Genomic DNA, 18,912 nt, shown 5'->3' on the forward strand with positions numbered 1-18,912 from the left:
GTTTCTTGCCCGCTTCTCTCCCCTCAAGATGGAGGTCGGGGGGGAGGGCTCTTCAACTCGGCAGGCGGAGGCCTGTTGTTTCTTGCCCGCTTCTCTCCCCTCAAGATGGAGGTCGGGGGGGAGGGCTCTTCAACTTGGCAGGCGGAGGCCTGTTGTTTCTTGCCCGCTTCTCTCCCCTCAAGATGGAGGTCGGGGGGGAGGGCTCTTCAACTCGGCAGGCGGAGGCCTGTTGTTTCTTGCCCGCTTCTCTCCCCTCAAGATGGAGGTCGGGGGGGAGGGCTCTTCAACTCGGCAGGCGGAGGCCTGTTGTTTCTTGCCCGCTTCTCTCCCCTCAAGATGGAGGTCGGGGGGGAGGGCTCTTCAACTCGGCAGGCGGAGGCCTGTTGTTTCTTGCCCGCTTCTCTCCCCTCAAGATGGAGGTCGGGGGGAGGGCTCTTCAACTTGGCAGGCGGAGGCCTGTTGTTTCTTGCCCGCTTCCCTCCCCTCAAGATGGTGGTCGGGGGGAGGGCTCTTCAACTTGGCAGGCAGAGGCTTGTTGTGTGGCTGAGTTCTGTGGTCCAAGGCCAGAGGTGCAGTGGTTGAGAAAAGGCACATGAGAGCTTTTTTTTAGAAACGCTGCCAGAATCCCGGATGGAAGGACACTGCGTGGGAAAGGGCTATCTAATTAATTATCTTTATAGCCTAATGGGGTGGGGTTAATGGATATGGTTATAAAAGTGATATGTTTATACTTTCTTTCATTCCTGACAAAAAAGTAACTTTTATTAGTGGGCCCTCGCCTTACGTGGGGATCCGTTCCGGATCCTGCCGTGTAAGGCAAATTCCGCCTATGCTCAAGCCCCATTGTTTCCAATGGGGCTCGTGCACGGCAGCCGCGGGGCACAACGGGTGCACGCACCCATTCAATTGAATGGGACCCGCTGCCCCTTCCGCCCCGCGTGGACCCCTTGGCTTGAGCGCGTATGCTCAAGCCACGTATGGCGCGCCCACTTATGGTGCGGGCGCGCTGTACATGTATCTTCTTCAATGAAAGCTGTTCCTTTTTCAAAGTACTGCCTTTTCTGTTGCAAGAAGGGCTGCAATTAGGAGCCTGACAAATATCTCTCTCCCCTTCCATTCCCCCTGCTATCCCAAAAGGGCTGGAGAGCATACCAAACCAGCCACAGACCCTTTCCCTGCTCTTGTGTAATGCCAGGTCAGTCAAAAATACAATGCAGATAGTCCATGATCTCCTTCTGGACCAAGAGGCTGACCTGGCTTGTTTCACGGAGACCTGGCTGGGTGATGATAGCTCAGCCTCCTGGGCTCAGGCCTTACCAGCCGGGTTCTCCCTCAGTGAGCAGGTAAGGGGATGTCGCTTTGGTCCATAAAGACAATCTTGCCTTGAGCAGGATACCTATCCGTAAGATGGACCACATCGAATGTGTTTGCCTCAGCTTAAAGACTAGTCACAATTGCTTAACAGACTCCCCCTAGCAGAGCTGCTGCTGGAATTGCCTAGGCTTTTGGTCCTGGGCGACCGCAACATCTCCCTCGATGCCCCTCCTCAGCATGCGCAGGGATTGCCAGGGCCTAGATGCTGCTGCTTATTCTGCTGGTGCCCTTTGCGGGATAGGAAGGTATGCTCTGGGGGTTCAACGGACTCCCCTTCCTTCCCTCATTTCTTCCTTTGAGGAAGGAAAGGCAGGAAAGGAAGGATCTAATTTGGAAATATAGCTGCCCCTGTGTATCCTGTATGTTTGTTTGTGAGTGTGTGTGTTTGCCTCTGCTGTTTTTATGGCTGGGAATGGAGCTGAGGACTGAGGAGAGAATAAAGGGTCAGTTTTGGGCAAATTCAGAACTTCTGTGCATCAAAGAGTCCAGTGTGTTGAAACAACAAATAATTTTAATGAGAACACATAGAAATTCAGTGTTCAAGCCAGAACTGCCCTCCCGAATTAAAAGAATATATTGAAACCCCAACACCTAAAACTCCTCCCTCTTCCAAACCTAGCCCCCACCTCCAATTCCCACAGTCTAAGCCCCACAGGTAACAAGGCCCCCTTTGCCATTCCCACAAACTAGCCCTTTCTGTCAATACCTGCCCCCAACTTTCTTCAGCCAACATCCCCCACATTGCAAAAGCTATCACTGCCATAACTATTCTAGACAGCTCTACCAAATCCCAGCCCCCCATCTACCTAACCTACACCACGACCCACAATCCCCACCCAAATTTACAAACCAAAGTAACTATATTATTAGCAATTAAAACCTAAAAATAACAAAATACAACTTTAAAACACAAACACAAACAGACATATCGACAGACAAAGCTTACAAACAAAATCACAACGGCCTTTTCTTAACACCACTGGATTGAAAATATATTTTTTGTATTCATTATTGACAAAAATAATATTAGTTCACTATTGGGATTTGTGTGGCTTATCTCCTGTGTGGATTCTCTGATGTCTCACTAGGTCTGACTTCTGAGAAAAACCTTTCTCACAATGCTGGCATTTGTATGGCTTCGCTCCTGTGTGGACTCTTTGATGTGTCACTAGGTATGACTTCCAAGTAAAACATTTCCCACAACCTTGGCATTTATGTGGCTTTTCTCCTGTGTGGATTCTCTGATGTCTCACTAGGTCTGACTTCCAAGTAAAACATTTCCCACAATGCTGGCATTTGAATGGCTTCTCTCCAGTGTGGACTCTTTGATGCATGACAAGGACTGACTTGCAGGCAAAACATTTCCCACAATGCTGGCATTTGTATGTCTTCTCTCCTGTGTGGACTCTCTGATGTGTCACTAGGATTGACTTCAAATAAAAACATTTCCCACAATGCTGGCATTTGTGTGGCTTATCTCCTGTGTGGATTCTCTTGTGTGTTACTAGGTGTGACCACTGAGAAAAACCTTTCTCACAATGCTGGCATTTGTATGGCTTCGCTCCTGTGTGGACTCTCTGATGTCTCACTAGGTCTGACTTCCAAGTAAAACATTTCCCACAATGCTGGCATTTGTATGTCTTCTCTCCTGTGTGGACTCTCTGATGTGTTATTAGGTTTGACCGCCAAGAAAAACATTTCCCACAACCTTGGCATTTATGTGGCTTTTCTCCTGTGTGGATTCTCTGATGTTTCACTAGGCTAGATTTCAATGAAAAACATTTCCCACAATGTTGGCATTTGTATGGCTTTTCTCCTGTGTGGACTCTCTGATGTGCCACTAGGTGTGACTTCTGAGGAAAACACTTCCCACAATGCTGGCATTTGTAAGGCTTCTCTCCAGTGTGGACTCTCTGATGTGCCACTAGGATTGACTTGTAAGCAAAATTTTTCCCACAATGCTGACATTTATGTGACTTCTTTCTTGTGTGGATTCTCTCATGACTGACAAGTGATTCTGTAAACAAGGAAAATGACAGACAAGACAATCTCAGTGTTAAGAGAAGATGTTATCCCAAGATTTAGCCCCACGTTCACCCCTCCCTATTTTAGATTAGATTAATAAAGTTGGTGTGAGTGACCTGAGCATGACCCTGTTCTGGATGCCCCCAAATCCATATAATGATTGTATCCTAACTCATAGGAGCTACCAAAGAAGAGATTGAGGGAACTTCGATGAGGGAATCAGTGGAAGCAGATAGTCAAAGGACTGTTGAAATAATATTCCATTAACCATGTGAAAAAATACTTTGATTGACAGGTGGATTCATGTCCTGTGAGACTGCCATAGAGTCCTGAGTCAGAGCCCAAGGCATGATGGAAGCTAACTGCAGAAGTCACTTCATGCTGTTTGGCTCCAGGCGATAACTCACAACCAGTATACAGCTCACATGCAGATTGGTGTGGATTGGATTGGAGTTGTGTGAGCAAGAGATGGTGAAGTTGATGAAAGTCAGAGTAGAGCTTGCAAATATTTGTATTATTTTGCAAATGAAGACAGAGAACTTCCAAGGATTTAAATGAAACCAATTGTGTTTCTGATTTATTTTTAAGTGAAAAGTGGTCAGTGCATTGCTAATATCTATATCTGGATATTTGTTTCCATATTTTGCTATGTTATTCTTGAGCTGCATCTGGGAGTATCACCCTCAGATTACGCTGTATATTGGCTTTTGAACGCAATAGGAATTCAGAGCCAAGAAGGACCCAAGAGCCAATGTGCTAATCCTTTTTGTCTGAGATATTTCCACCGAGCACCCATTATATTCAATTTGGTTTCAGACCATTCTCTCCCCCAGGAATCTTTCTAAAATGATATAAACCTTTCTGAACACTTGGTTTCTGACCCCAAGAAACAACCACAGAATAAATATCTGCCCTGACTGGCTGTTCTTTGACGTCAGTCCAATTAAAGACAGACAGTCTGTCGGTTTACATTGCTAAACACCTCACTACACTCACCAGCCCCACTTGCCATGGATGTTACTGACTTCTCTCCCCTTTCTGGACCCTCAGCTATTGCAATCAAGATCCATCTAGGTAAAGTTTTACCATTAGCAAAGCCTCACACGTTTCACCCACCTTTGTTACTAGTTCTTGTGTGTGGGGGAACATCTATATCTGTACATGTGTGTATATTGCTTTTCCCCTAAATAAAACATAAAAACCTATTTCAAATGCCTTTGGAGTTCTGTGTGCTTCCGGGCCTGGTATAGTTGAGCTGAATCCCAAGGTTACTTTTGCCCCAAACAAACTATATGTCTGCTTTCAGCTAAGTACCACATTTCCCTAAAAGCATAGCACTTGGGAGTGTTCTCCCCAGACTCCAGCATTTTGGGTAACAAAGGGCCTCTGGAATCAACCATGGAGCTAAGCTCAAGTTGGAAAAGAAACATTAGAGGAAAAGCAGGTTTGTGTCCCCCTTTCCTCCCTTCATAGATATTACTCATAATTGCTTAATGGAACCCCTAAATATGTCTACAAACAAGGATTTGAGTCGATTCTCAGAAGTTCTCTCAAACCACTTCTTAAAATTTGTCAGGTTCGTGGCTGCCTCACAATCCCCAAGGCCCCTCTCCTTTGGTGTCTCTCCACCAATAGCGCCTCACTAAACTACAAATTCAAATATTCTACAGGATGTTGCTATCACAATTAAACTACACTTGAAAGGGATCTAGGACTCCAAGTAGATCACAAGTTGAACATGGGCCAACAGTGTGATGCGGCAGCTAAAAAGGCCAATGTGATTCTAGGCTGCATCAATACGAGTATAGTTTCTAGATCAAGGGAAGTAATAGTGCCACTCTATTCTGCTTTGGTCAGGCCTCACTTGGAATAATCCTGTGTCTGGTTCTGGGCTCCACAATTCAGTTGGAACATGCCCAGAGGAGGGCAACCAAAATGGTGAAGGATCTGGAAACCATCAAGCCCTATGAGAAGCACCTTAGAGAGCTGGGTATGTTTACCCTGGAGAAAAGAAAGTTAAGAGTGGATATGATATCCATGTTTAAATATTGGAAACGGTCATCATATTGAGGATTGAGCAACCTTGCTATCTGCTACTACAGAAAAAGGAGACACCACAGTGGATGCAAGCCACATAGAAAGAGGTTCCACCTAAACATTAGGAGGAAACTTGGGACAGTAAGATCTCTTCCACAGTGGAATATACTCCCTTAGAGTTTGGTGGAGTCCTCTTCTTTGGAGGTCTTTAAACAGAGGTGGATGGTGCTTGGAATGTGTATTCCTGCATGGCAGAAGTGGGTTGAACTGGATGGCCCTTGTGGTCTATTCAAACTCTATGATTCTATAATGCTAGTGGATTCCGGTTCCTTACCCACAGAGGCCACGTTCTCATAATTCTCCATCATTATATAATTATACATAAGCCTCTGCTTCTTTGTCAACAGTTTCCATTCGTCGTCAGTGAAATATACAGCCACATCCGCAAAGGTCACCTGCAACAGAAAATAGCCCTCATCCAGAGAGTGATTAAGCAAAAGGCGAGGAAAGCACATGGTGCATCCAAATATTTATTTCATCACTTCAGAATTCAGTCCAGGAAATAAACTTTAAATGCTGTCCTCAAGAAAAAAGCTACTGCCTTTGAGATCCAGTTTGTCTTGAATCCTTTCAATATAATAAACAATATAATTTAGGCCATGGCTGGGATACTGAGGATGGATTAGGATACTGACTATCCCAACAGTTACAGTACACAAAAGAATTATGGTGCATTTAGCCATTTCTTGCCAAATTTTAGAACCAAATGTCATTATTAAAATACATTTCTGGGAAGCAATCTGGACTTGAGGTCCACTGGGCCCACCCCATATTTAGATCCAGAGATGTTCTCCCACATCCCCCTACTTTTCACAAATTGGAAAAGCAAGACACATGTGGATAAGCAATCCAGAAGGCGGTGGAGATGGCCAAAGTTATTTATGAGGAAGATCACACAAGCTAGGAAGGGCACAGCAGTTTGCTGTTGCTTCAGCTTCCTGGGAAGGGCAATACCCTGCTTCCTTCCTTCCTCTCCTCAAACAACTTTTGAGTTGATGGGGTGCAAACTGAATGGCACTCAGGAACTGAAGTGAGCTGAGAAGGGGGAAAGTGGGAGGATAAGAAAGCAACCAGGACATTTTTAAAAGCCCCTGAAAAAGTGGTGTAACAGAGGATTAACCAGGACTGTCTCTGCTAAATTGGAAGAGTATGTTCTCCACTTGCTTTCATGAACTGGCCCAGAAGTGACACAGATGAAACTAATAGTCAAGAACCTCAACTCACCAAAGCGTTCTTGTATCTCTGCATCCTCTTTCTGTTGGAGCCCAACTCCCTCCGCTTGGCCTCTGTGTCGGCCATCAGGTGGACAGGGGTCCTGGTGGTCTTGCACTTGGGTCACTTCCAGCAAAAAGTGTCCCAAAGCTGTGTCCAAGGGTTCCTGTGAAAAGAGACCAGAGATTCAAAAAAGGACGCAAACTGGATCTCCTATAAAGAATTAATACAAATAGACAGAACTGGTTATAGAGTAAAGACACGAGAAGATCCTAATGATCAGGGTTATGATCTTTCATGGTTCTTTTACAGACAGTTAAGAAAGCTCTTCCTAATGGATAAAAAACAATATATTATTGGCAAATCAGACACTGATCTAGAACAGGAAATAATGTTGACTAAAGAGAACAGCATCGTGTTTGTGAGATACGCAGGTGACATATGCCTCCTTTGGGCTGATGCAGAGGTGGGTATCCCCTTCCTCCCTGTGCTTCAAACAAAGCCCCCTGGACCTATCATAGATTCACTGCAGATCCCCTACACAACAGATACTCCATGCCTTCTTAGAGTGGTGAAGGATGAGGGGATGGGGAATTGGAGAGGGCCCTGGTTTTGTCCCCATAGCTAGATGTGAAATGAGTGCCTCATAAATAAATAAATAAAACATCTGCTGAAACCTCCAGAGTTCCCCAGTGCTTTTCCCCATCATCAGCCCCTTTCCCAAGAAGGCTGCATCCACACTGCAGAAATAAGACACTTTGACACCGCTTTGAACACTCAGTGCTATGGAATCCTGGGCTTTTACCTTTAGAACTGGATTATTTCTGCAGTGCAGATACAGCCTGAGTTGGTTGTAAAAGGGCAGAAGCACCAAATACCGGTTTTCCTTTAAAAAAAAAAGCAATCTGCTTATCTGTCTAATCCTTATTTTTGTTGTTCTTGTTTGTTTCTATGTTTATTTTGTCATATGAAATGGTCTGGTCAGTTAGCTTCCTTCTTGCCTGAAAATCTCTTAATAAGGAAACTGAGGAGACTTTTAAAACCTCCCAAAGGAGCTACTTTTGGCTTTGTTTGGGGGAGAAGCTTCCTCTTAGTAGCCAAACAAAGCCCAATGTTTGCAAACAATAACAAGGCTTCTATTAAAACTATCCTTTCCATTTCTGATCCCTTTTAAAACCCTTGTTCCCCAGAAGGAGCACAACTGTATGAGACACACAAAAGACACACAAAGAGACACACTGTTTTCCTTTTGGCCCAAGGAGCCTGGCCTCCTTCTCTCTCTGGATCCTCAGGAGAGAAAGAGGAGTCTCTCTTCAACTGAGGCCTCAGAGAAGGTTCCGGAACATTATTCCCCAGTCACAAGTGGCACAAAATGGCCTCCAGAACACAAAATTGGATTCCATCCAATCAGGGCCAGGGATGATGGGAGCAACGGGGACTCCAGCCAATTAGGGCCAAGGATGGTGGGAGGGACAGGGACTCCAGCCAATCAGAGCCAAGGATGTTGGGAGGGACTGGGATTCCAGCCAATTAGGGCCAAGGATGGTGGGACGGACCGGGGTTCCGGCCAATCAGGGCCAGGGATGGAGGGAGGGAGGGGATTCCAGCCAATGGCAGCCCTCAGAGTGTCCCCTGGAGCCAATCATGTGTAAAATACATATCATAAAAACATCACAAAGTATAAATTTCCAATTACAGTAATTGCAGGGCAGTTATGCTGTTATGACCGGAAGTAAACATATACACAGTTATGATTATATATACATACTGATGTTGACCAGAACGTGGGGGGTGTATACATGCGCATTCATATGTACTTACATATTTCTCTATGCATTTCCTTATGTTTAAATTGTATGCAAGTAGAAGAGTATATATAAATGTGTGTGTTTATTCTAGCCAGATGCAACAAATCCCAACCCTCATCTACCTAACCTATACCACAACCCACAATCCCCAGCCAAATTTACAACCCAAAGCAATTATCTTTACTATTAGCAATGAAAACCTAATCTTAACAAAATATAACTTTAAAACATAAACAGACATATGGACAGACAAACCGTAAAAGCAAAATCACAAGGGCCTTTTCTTAGCAACACTGGATTGGAAACATAAATTTTGCATTCCTTACTGACAAAAATAATGCTAGTTCACTACTGGGATTTTTGTGGCTTCTCTCCTGTCTGGACTCTCTGATGTCTCACTAATAATAATAATAATAATAATAATAATAATTGTTATTTATAACCCACTTTTCCAAAAATAGATCAAAGCGGGGTACAGCAAAGGAAAAAAATGTAGCACAATATGCAATATAAAAACATACCGTATAAAAACATCATAAAAATAACCCAATACTTTAAAACACTATAAAATCTACAACAAGCGTTAAAACCAAAGAAGACAAACTAGCTAGTTAGAACCATTGCATATCAGGGGAGAACAGCATGTAATCAGGGCACATGGGCCAAAGCCTGTCGGAAGAGAAAGGTCTTTAATTCCTTCCTAAAAAGATCAAGGGAGGTGAATGAGCTTGACTTCATAGAAACACATTCCCCACAATGCTGGCATTTGTATGGCTTCTCTCCCGTGTGGACTCTCTGATGCCTAACTAGGACTGACTTTGATAATATTATATGTACTTATATATTCTTCTATATATTATACAGTCTGCCCTTCTTAAACATGGATTTTTAATAGCATCCACGGCCAGAAAAAGTTCCACAACAGTATAAATATAAAATATCAAACCTTGATTTTCCAGTTTTTATTATGGACTCCATTTTGCTCTCTCATTATAGTCAATGGGACTTGAGCATCCCCGTATTTTGTTATACAACTGGGATCTTGGAACCAAACCCCGGCCTACAACAAGGGTCCACTCTGTGTGTGTGTGTGTGTATATATATATATTATCATCATATACAATCCATATATCTATATCTATAGCTATATTTCACGTTAAAACCCAATCAATAGTGGCTTTTTTTCCAGCAAGCATGGAGTTTTTGGCGCATGCGCGAAAGCCTCCTACAGCGCCATCTGCTGTCCAGCAAAAGGTTTGCGTGGGAAGGCCCTGTGGCGAATAGAGCCTCAAGCTGACCAATGAAAAGGCAGCTAGAGCTCAGCCAATCAGGTGCTGGCTGAGAAGAGGGGAAAACCAACCGGTGGCTGTCAGTTGGAGAAGAGTCCAGTTGGGACTTTGGACTCTGAGGGGAAGGCTCTAGCCAAGGCAGTGTGAGGGCTTGGGTTGTTAGCAGTCCTCCTGAGGGACTGGAAACGGGGTTTTCCTTGAGTCCAAAGGAAAGGACTAGGGTCGCAAACAGACTCTAGGAAAGAGAGGGATGGGTTGCGTACCTTAACTGTGTCGATAGCCTATGGGACTTGGGCCCTAGAAGGGAATTTGGTAGCACTAATTATTTATTCATATTGAACAAGCTTTGAAAGGAGGTATATTTATTCCATCCTGCATTACAATAAGCCTTCGTTTTTATTTTAAACATCACTTGGCTAGTGGTTAGGGTTGCCATAAGCCAGGACCTCCAAACCGGGACAAATGTAGGACAACATTTTCAAATGTAGGACATAGTTTTAATAAATGGAGGACATGCGAAAAAATTGATGCTTTTTAAAAAATGTTAATATAAATGCATGTTTCTTAGGCATGATCAAAATGGAGGACATTTTGAAATTTGACAGAAGAGGACATGTCCTGGAAAAGGAGGAGGATGCCTGGTCACCTTGTCTCTGGTACAAAAGACACTGCAGAAATAAAACAATGCTGGACTGAAATGCCCAGAGTTCCTCACCAAAGCTGCAGCCACACTGAGGAAATAATCCAGTTTGAGAGTGAATTAACTGTCCTGGGTGTTAAGGAAAAAGTCACATGGGATATACAGTAAGAGAAATAAAAGATGTATGTAAGAGTCAGAGTGACTCAGCAGAAGCCAATGGAAAACCACACAGGTGTGAATGGTAATACAATTAACAAGTACTGAGTGCCAAGGACAAGAATTGCAAAGTGGATAATTGGACACACCTGACAATTGTTAAGTGGTCAAGGCTGAGATGATGAAATCACTAATTGTGGGATGAACAAGGAGAACCAATGGGAATGATGTACACGCCTACTGGGTGGAAACAGACCACAGTAGGTGGTACCTTGCTTTGGCTATAATTATGACTATAGATCCCAATGTATTTTGTGGGTAGTAGTTGTGGGTAGTAGTTGGATAGTATTGGAGTAGTGAGGAGTATTGTTGTGTTGGATAGTTTGGAGCTGTGTATATAGTAGAATAAAGTAGATCTTTTATATAAGACTACTGAGTTGTCTGGTGTCTTGGGTGAAGCTACAAGAACCAGTAGGACCCTGTTGAAGAAGGGTGAAGACTTCTGTGGAAGCAAGAGTGAGAAGGCTTGGAGAGTTTGTCGGGGTCTTCAGCCTGTTCTCTGCAACTCTTGCAAAGATATAACAACTGGCCAGCGTGGTGCACAACCAGGTGGTGAGTTCCAGGCCAGAGGTGAAGAGCCACAACTCCCATCATCCTTGACACTGGGTTAGTGCTGGGAATGTTGGGAATTGTAGTACACTGTGGACCCAGAGCTATCTCTGACAGGAAGTCCCATAACCCTCCAAACGTAGTTGAACTGCAGTGCCCAGAATTCCTCACCAGGTGCATCCACACACTGAAGAAATGGTCCAGTTTGAGACTGCTCAGTGCTGGGAATCCTGGGAATTGGAGTCTATTGTGGCCTCAGAGCCATCTCTGACAGAGAAGTCTCAATGTCTCCCAAACACTAGCATTCCCAGGATTCCCTAGCATTGAGTTAAAGCAGTCTCAAAGTGAGTTATTACTCCTGCAGTGTGTGAGAGAGATAGAAAGGCTAGGGACTGGATTCATTCATTAACTCACAAAAGGAGGATATGTGTGTCCAAAACACACTGCTTTGAATGCCAGGGCTCAGTGCTATGGAATCCTGGGAATTGTAGTTTATTGTGGCACCAGAGCTCTCCAACAGAGAAGGCTAAAAATGCCTCACAGACACCAGACTTCCAGAGCATTGAGCCCTGGCAGTCAAAGTTAGAAAAAATACACAGGGGCAACATAAATATTGAAAATGGCCACGCACCTCCTCCTCCTCCTCTTCTTCCTCCTCCTCATCATCATCCTCACCTCGGTGCCAAAGGAAATGGCCCTCTCCCCCCTGCTGCCTTGCTGGGACCAAACAGAGGAGGAGCTCCTCTTCCTGAGTCTGGCAACCTCCAACAAGCGTCGAAGATAATTCCCCAAACGTTTGGCCAAAACTCACCAAATCCCCCCATATCTCACCAAATATTCAGTCAAAATCCCTGAAAAGTCCCTGTAATGTTAATATGGCAATAAAACGTAGCCCTAATTGAATAAAAATAATTGGAACTTATTTCAACTCTCAAAATTACCATTAAAACCAAGCACCAAAATCACACCAAAGGCTCTGAAAAGTACCCATTTTGGTGTGAAAGTCACCAGATTGGCAACAGACCGGGAGTCAAGGAGGAAACCGTGCAGGGACGCCCCCTAGTGGTGAAAAACCGGAATGTCCCGCCGGCAGGAGGGTTATGGCAACCCTACTCATGGTGAGGTTAAAAACAGCAACGCTACCTATAGTTTAAAATCTTTGGTGAGCCTCACACATATTTTGGTGGCAGTGGTGGGATAACAAAAGTCCCAAGCACCTGCCACAGTAGAAAGGTTGACCCGCACAGGCCCAAACTCCTGAAGTGAGTTTTGGGTCCTAAGGCTGGGAGTATTGGTAGTGTGCTTTGCTTTACTCTGCCCAGAGACAATGCCCAGAGAGTGGAATCGCTGGACAGATGGGGAGGTCCAGTACCTCTATCACTGTCTGGAGAGGAATGTGGACCTGGACCTCATAATGGGGTCCACATCCCACCCTAAGAGGGCAATCTACTCAAAGATTGCCAGAAAGATGAGGAGAAGGGGTCTGAGAGGTCACAGAAGCAGGTGGCCTCCAAAGTGAAGGTGATGAGGACAGCCTTCTATCTTGCCATGTGCGAGCATGGCAACAGCTGCGCACCATGACACAAACCTCCGGTTTTTTATGAGATGTGGCATCTCTGGATGCTGGCTGGGGGTCCTATATTGGACCTCAATGCCATTGCGGGTGAGTCTTGGTTGTTGACATTTCCTGTACTGGGGTGCTATGATTGGTTGTCTTGAGGCACCTGAGCTCATTTCTGCACTTGTGTCTCCTGTTCCTCTTTCCTCCACACAGAACACCTGCGGAGGCGACACAGGGCGGCCATGCGGAGTCCACCTCGCCCGGAGGAGGAAGACAATGGGAGTCCATGCCATCACCCTGAAGGTTGGATTATGAATATATACTGTATATATATGTATACACACACACACACACACACACACACACAGAGTTAATATATATATACATATATGATATATATATATATACACACACATTTATGTATATATAAAATATAATTATATATACATACACATATGTACGTAAGTACGTGTGTGTGAAGATGCACACGTTCAGACAGATATCTATGGTTATGTATGCAAAGACATGTTCTATGCAAGATTTATGTTTAGAGACTTGCAACGGTTATGAGTTGCCTTCAGGCACTGGAGCTCATTTCTGCAGCCACTAGGTGTTCAGATTAAGGTATAAGTCTGAGTGCACTTAGATAGAGATGCCTCCACGTATATACATATATGCACACATCCATCTATTGTTGTCCATTGTTCTGGTTCGTTGTTCCAGGTGATGCTGGAGAAGAGGCCCTGCCTCCAGCGGAACCAGAGGCTGCAGGCGATGAGCGAGAGGGACTCCTTGCCCAATGCATTTCTCACCTGGAGGACCAGCACCAGGAAGGTCAGTTCCCCACCTTCACAAAGGCCCCATTCCCACTTGGCCCTGTTTATTTGTTCCTTTCCATGATTTTCCTGTTCCTCTATAGTTATAGATTTATTTATATCACGTGCCCATCTTACCATGCTGTGTTTAATAATTTCATCTTCTAGATCTCTTTCTTTTAATAGTTTATAACATTTGGATATGTGTTTACCTTTTGGGTCCATCATAATTTTATCTATTTCATTGTTATCCATTGTTAACTCAGGAGCTTTATTATCTGCCTTAAAACGATTGTTTAATTAGTTGTATAAAAACCAATCCTTCATGTTTCCTCTTTCGTTAACTTCTTCCATAGATTTCATATTGTATTTTCCTTCTGGTGTTTTGTTTATTAAATCTCCATACCTTAGCCATGAAGTATCTTTGTCCTTTGTTCTATTGTAATAGGCTTCTTGCAGTGACACCCAAAATTGATGTCTTATTTTATACCATACTTTAAGCAATGATCTTCTTATAACATGATGGTTAAAAGCATTATTATATTTTGGTTTTGTATACCACATATATGCATGGATACCAAGATTCAGGTTAGCTTTTTCTATATTCAATAAATTCTTGTTTTCTAATTTGAACCATTCTTCTAACCATTTGAAACAAGCTGCATAATAATACAGCTTTAAGTATGGTATGTTACATCCCACCTTGAAGCAAAGATCATTTACTAAGGCAACCATAACAGTTTCGACTCCGTATCCCATCCTGAGGCCAGTTTGAAATGAGTCCAGATAATCTGTTTCATCCAAGACCGCTTGGAGATGAAGAGCAACTGCCCTCAAAATTATGTTGGTTAGAAATGGAAGATGGGAGACCGGTCTGTAATTGTTCATCTCCAAGGGATCTAGGGAGGGCTTTTCCATAAAGGGCCGTAGCGCCGCTTCTTTTAAGCATGATGGAAAATAGCCCTAACTAAGAGATGCATATATGATATATCTCAGGTGATATAAAAAGGGCAAGGGTCGGGAGGGCAAGTTATTCTCTTCACACTTCCAAGGAGCTTGTCCACATCCTCAGTACTCAGATTCGAATTGATCCAGTATGATCTTACTCATGGACACTTATAGCCTCCGTAATAATGCTGATGTCCAATTTGGCTCTTATCTGAGAGATATTATCTGTGAAATAGTCATTTAAAGTATCATAGTGAGCTGTGGAAGGCTCTAATAATGGGTTCCGGGAGGAAGGTGCCTGATACAGGTCCCAGATCCAACCCCCCCCCCCCAACTTCAGCAGTCCTTTTATGCTTCTCTTCCCTTGGCACTTTCATTCCTTTATTCCTTCCTTCTCCTCTTTTTACATACATCGCTTCAAGGGAGTCCAAAGCCCTTTCAGCATGGTCCCAGAACCGGGAGGTTCCCCCAAATGAATAGGGGCTCTCCCCACTTCCCTCCCTCAGAGCAGCATCAGGGGCTGAGAGTGTGCATGCACAGATGCCCCCAAGGACCCTCTTCAGCATGCGCAGGGATCATAAGGCCTTTGCTGCTGCCTCTGCTGCTGTTTATTCCACTGTTGGCCTTTAGAAGAAGGGAAGGACTACGGCCTTTTTTCCTTCCTTCCGGAATGGAGCCCAAGCTGCAGAGCTGGACTAAGGAGGGAAAGGCTGGGAAGGCTCTCCTTTGTACATATAGCTCTGTCTCTCTGAGTATATATGTGTGTTTGCCTCTGTTTTTATGGCTGGGAATGGAGCTGAGGGCTGAGGAGAGAAGAAAGGGTACATTTTGTGCAAATGCAGAATTTCTGTACACCAATGAGTCCAGTGTGTTGAAACAACAAACACTTTATTGCAAACACATAATCAGAAATTCAGCGTTTAAATCAGAGCTGCCCTCCCCAAGCCAAACAATATATTAAAACCCCAAAACCTAAAACATCACCCTCTTCCAAACCTAGCCCCCCTCCAATTCCCACATTCTGTGCCACACAGGTAACAAGGCCCCCTTTGCCCTTCCCAGAAAATAGCCCTTTCTGTTAATACCTGTCCCTAACTTTCTTCAGCCAACATCCCACAAATTCCAAATGCTATCAATTCCCATAACTGTTCTAACCAGCTGCAGCCAATCCCACCCCTCTGTTTAACTAACCTATTCCACCACCCATAATCCCCACTCAAATTTATAAACTAAAGCAATAATCTATAATAATAGCAATTAAAACCTCAACTCAACAAAAGATAACTGAAAAACATAAACAGACATATGGACACACAGACCTAACACATAAAATCACAAGGGCTTTTCCTTATCACCACAGGATTTAAAATATATTCTTTGTATTGCTTATTGACAAATATAATGTTAGTTCATTTCTGGGATCTGTGTGGCTTCTCTCTTGTGTGGATTCTCAGATGTGTCACTAGGTTTGACTTACTAGAAAAACATCTCCCACAATGCTGGCATTTGTTTGGGTTCTCTCCTGTGTGGACTCTCTGATGTATCACTAGGTTTGACTTTGAAGAAAAACATTTCTCACAATGCTGGCATTTGTATGGCTTCTCTCCTGTGTGGACTCTCTGATGTATCACTAGGTTTGACTTTGAAGAAAAACATTTCCCACAATGCTGGCATTTGTATGGCTTCTCTCCAGTGTGGACTCTCTGATGTATCACTAGGTGTGCCTTTGAAGAAAAACATTTCTCACAATCCTGGCATTTGTATGGCTTCTCTCCTGTGTGGACTCTCTGATGTATCACTAGGTGTGCCTTTGAAGAAAAACATTTCCCACAATGCTGGCATTTGTATGGCTTCTCTCCAGTGTGGACTCTCTGATGTATCACTAGGTGTGCCTTTGAAGAAAAACATTTCTCACAATGCTGGCATTTGTATGGCTTCTCTCCTGTGTGGACTCTCTGATGTGTCACTAGGACTGACTTCATATAAAAACATTTCCCACAATGCTGGCATTTGTATGGCTTCTCTCCTGTGTGGACTCTCTGATGTATCACTAGGTGTGACTTCCGAGAAAAACATTTCCCACAATGCTGGCATTTGTATGGCTTCTCTCCTGTGTGGACTCTCTGATGTCTCACTAGGTCTGACTTCTGAGAAAAACATTTTCCACAATGCTGGCATTTGTATGGATTCTCTCCAATGTGACTTTTCTCATGTGTCATTAGGTATGACTTCCGAGAAAAACATTTCCCACAATGCTGGCATTTGTATGGCTTTGCTCCTGTGTGGACTCTCTGGTGTGTCACTAGGTTTGATTTCAATGAAAAACATTTCCCACAATGCTGGCATTTGTTTGGGTTCTCTCCTGTGTGGCAACTTGCATGTGCCAATAGGTATGACTTTGAAGAAAAACCTTTCCCACAATGCTGGCATTTGTATGGCTTCTCTCCTGTGTGGACTCTCTGATGTTTCACTAGTTTTGACTTTGAAGAAAAACATTTCCCACAATGTTGGCATTTGTATGGCTTCTCTCCTGTGTGGACTCTACGATGAATGACTAGGAGTGACATGTAAGCAAAATATTTCCCACAATGCTGGCATTTATGTGACTTCTTTCTTGTGTGGACTTTCTCGTGACTGACAAATTCTTCTGTAAAGGAGCACAATGACAGACAAGACTGAATCTTAGTGTTAAGAGAGGAAAGGGTTACCCCAACATTTAGCCCCCCTTTCACACCTCCCTATTTGAGATTAAATTAATAAAGTTGGTGTGAATGACCTGAGCATGACCCTGTTCTAGATGCCCCCAAATCCATATAATGACTGTATTCTTACTCATAGGAGCTACCAAAGAAGTGATTGAAGGGGAACTGCCATGAGGAAATCAGTGGAAGGAGATAGTCAGGTCGTTGAAAAATATTCCATTAAATATATGTAAAACTATTTTAATTGAAAAGTGGCATCATTTCCTGTGAGACTGCCACAGAGTGTTGAGTCAGAGCAGATGGCATGATGCAAGCTAACTGCAGAAGATGCTTCATGCTGTGTGGCCCCAGGAGATGCCTCACAACCAATACAGTATACAGCTCACATGCGGATTGGAGATGAGTGTAGAAGAGATTGTGAAGTTGATGGAAGTCAGAGAGGAGAGCTGGTACATATTTGTTTTCTATTGCAACTCAAGCTAAAGAACCTCCAAGGACCTGGAGGAAATCAACTGTGTCTGTGAGTTATTTTTTAGTGTGGATAGTGGTTAGTGCATTGCCAATACCTATATCTGTTGATTTGCTTCTGTACTCTGCTATGTTATTGTTGAGCTCCAGGAGTGTCGCCTTCAGACTGTGCTATATATTGGCTTGTGAATGGGACCAGAATTTAGAGCCAAGAAGGACCTGAGAGCCGGTGGGACAATCCTGTTTGGATGAAGTATTTCCACCAAGCACCCATTGCATTTATTTCAGTTTCATATAATTCTTTCCCCTCCCAGGAAACATCCTAAAGCAATTTAAACCTTTTCGAATGCTCGGTTTCTGCCCCCAAGCAACAATTTCAGTATAAATATCAGCCCCAACTGGCTGTTCTTCAGCGTCAGTCCAGTTGCAGACTTACACTCCATTGGTTTACACTGCTAAACACCTCACTACACTCGCCAGCCCCACTTGCTATAGCAGTTACTGACTTCTCTCCCCTTTCTGGACCCTGAGCAATTGGGATCAAGATCGATCTAGGTAACGTATTACCATTAGCAAAGCCTCACACTATTCACCACTCCCACCTTTGTTACCCAATTCTTGTGTGTGTGCGTGAACACCTATATGTGTATATTTGTGTGTGTGTGTGTATTTTGCTATTCCCCCTAAATAAAACACAAAAACCTATTTGAAATGCCTCTGGAGTTCTGTGTGCTTCTGGGCCTGGTATAGTTGGGATGAATCCTGAGGTCACTGTTGCCTCAATCTCTCCTTTGAGCTAAGTATGAAATTCCCCTAAAAGCATAGCACTTGTGGGTGTCCTCCCCAGACTCCAGCATTTTGAGTGACAAAGGGCCTCTGGAATCAACCACGGAGGGAAGGCCTCTCCCTACACCATCCGCCCCGCATTCTCAGAACATCTGGGAAGAATCTATTACATTACCCAAAGGTCAGGCTATGAACAACTTCTCACAGAGCATACACAGCCATGGCCCCCAAGTTATGGAACAACTTGCCGGAGGAGATCTGTCTTATCACCACTTTGGATGCTTTCAAGAAAGCACTTAAGACTGATCCCTTCCGGCAGGCTTACCCACCCGACCTCTTCTAAAGAACTTAAGGAAAAATCCCACTTCTGATCGCAATTGTGCATTTTATACGATGTTTTTATTTGTCCCGAACTGAGTTTT

General features: G+C 43.9%; 3 protein-coding genes across 3 annotated transcripts in view; 1 reads left to right on the forward strand and 2 right to left on the reverse strand.

Moving 5' to 3' along the window:
• The window catches only part of LOC149284993 (uncharacterized), a 61,896-nt gene that overhangs the window by 19,215 nt on the left and 23,769 nt on the right, over positions 1 to 18,912 (forward strand). The gene's annotated exons all lie outside the window — the stretch shown is intronic.
• Positions 2,409 to 4,548, reverse strand: LOC149284994 (uncharacterized). Its single transcript, XM_089495878.1, has 2 exons — positions 4,516 to 4,548; positions 2,409 to 3,308 (listed from the first exon to the last, which is right to left on the reverse strand). Exons 1-2 carry the CDS (start codon positions 4,546 to 4,548, stop codon positions 2,409 to 2,411), a joined length of 933 nt encoding a protein of 310 aa, XP_089352004.1.
• LOC149284995 (uncharacterized) lies at positions 15,459 to 17,101 on the reverse strand. Its single transcript, XM_089495879.1, has one exon. The coding sequence runs from the start codon at positions 17,099 to 17,101 to the stop codon at positions 15,944 to 15,946; it is 1,158 nt and encodes a 385-aa protein (XP_089352005.1). The 3' UTR covers positions 15,459 to 15,943.

Source organism: Sceloporus occidentalis, unplaced genomic scaffold (genome assembly GCF_023333645.1).
Source record: "Sceloporus occidentalis isolate IW3139 unplaced genomic scaffold, rSceOcc1.0.p SCAF_86, whole genome shotgun sequence".
Taxonomy (NCBI): Eukaryota; Metazoa; Chordata; class Lepidosauria; order Squamata; family Phrynosomatidae; genus Sceloporus; species Sceloporus occidentalis.

What these genes read in the sequence shown, in the direction of transcription:
- LOC149284994 (XM_089495878.1), bottom strand. Translation starts at nt 4,548, where the DNA reads ATGTTCCCCCACACACAAGAACTAGTAACAAAG. An exon ending in CACAAGAACTAGTAACAAAG is followed by an intron (nt 3,309 to 4,515) that starts GTGGGTGAAACG and finishes TTTGCTTACAAG; the next exon opens with TCAATCCTAGTGGCACATCA.
- LOC149284995 (XM_089495879.1), bottom strand. Translation starts at nt 17,101, where the DNA reads ATGTCACTCCTAGTCATTCATCGTAGAGTCCACACAGGAGAGAAGCCA.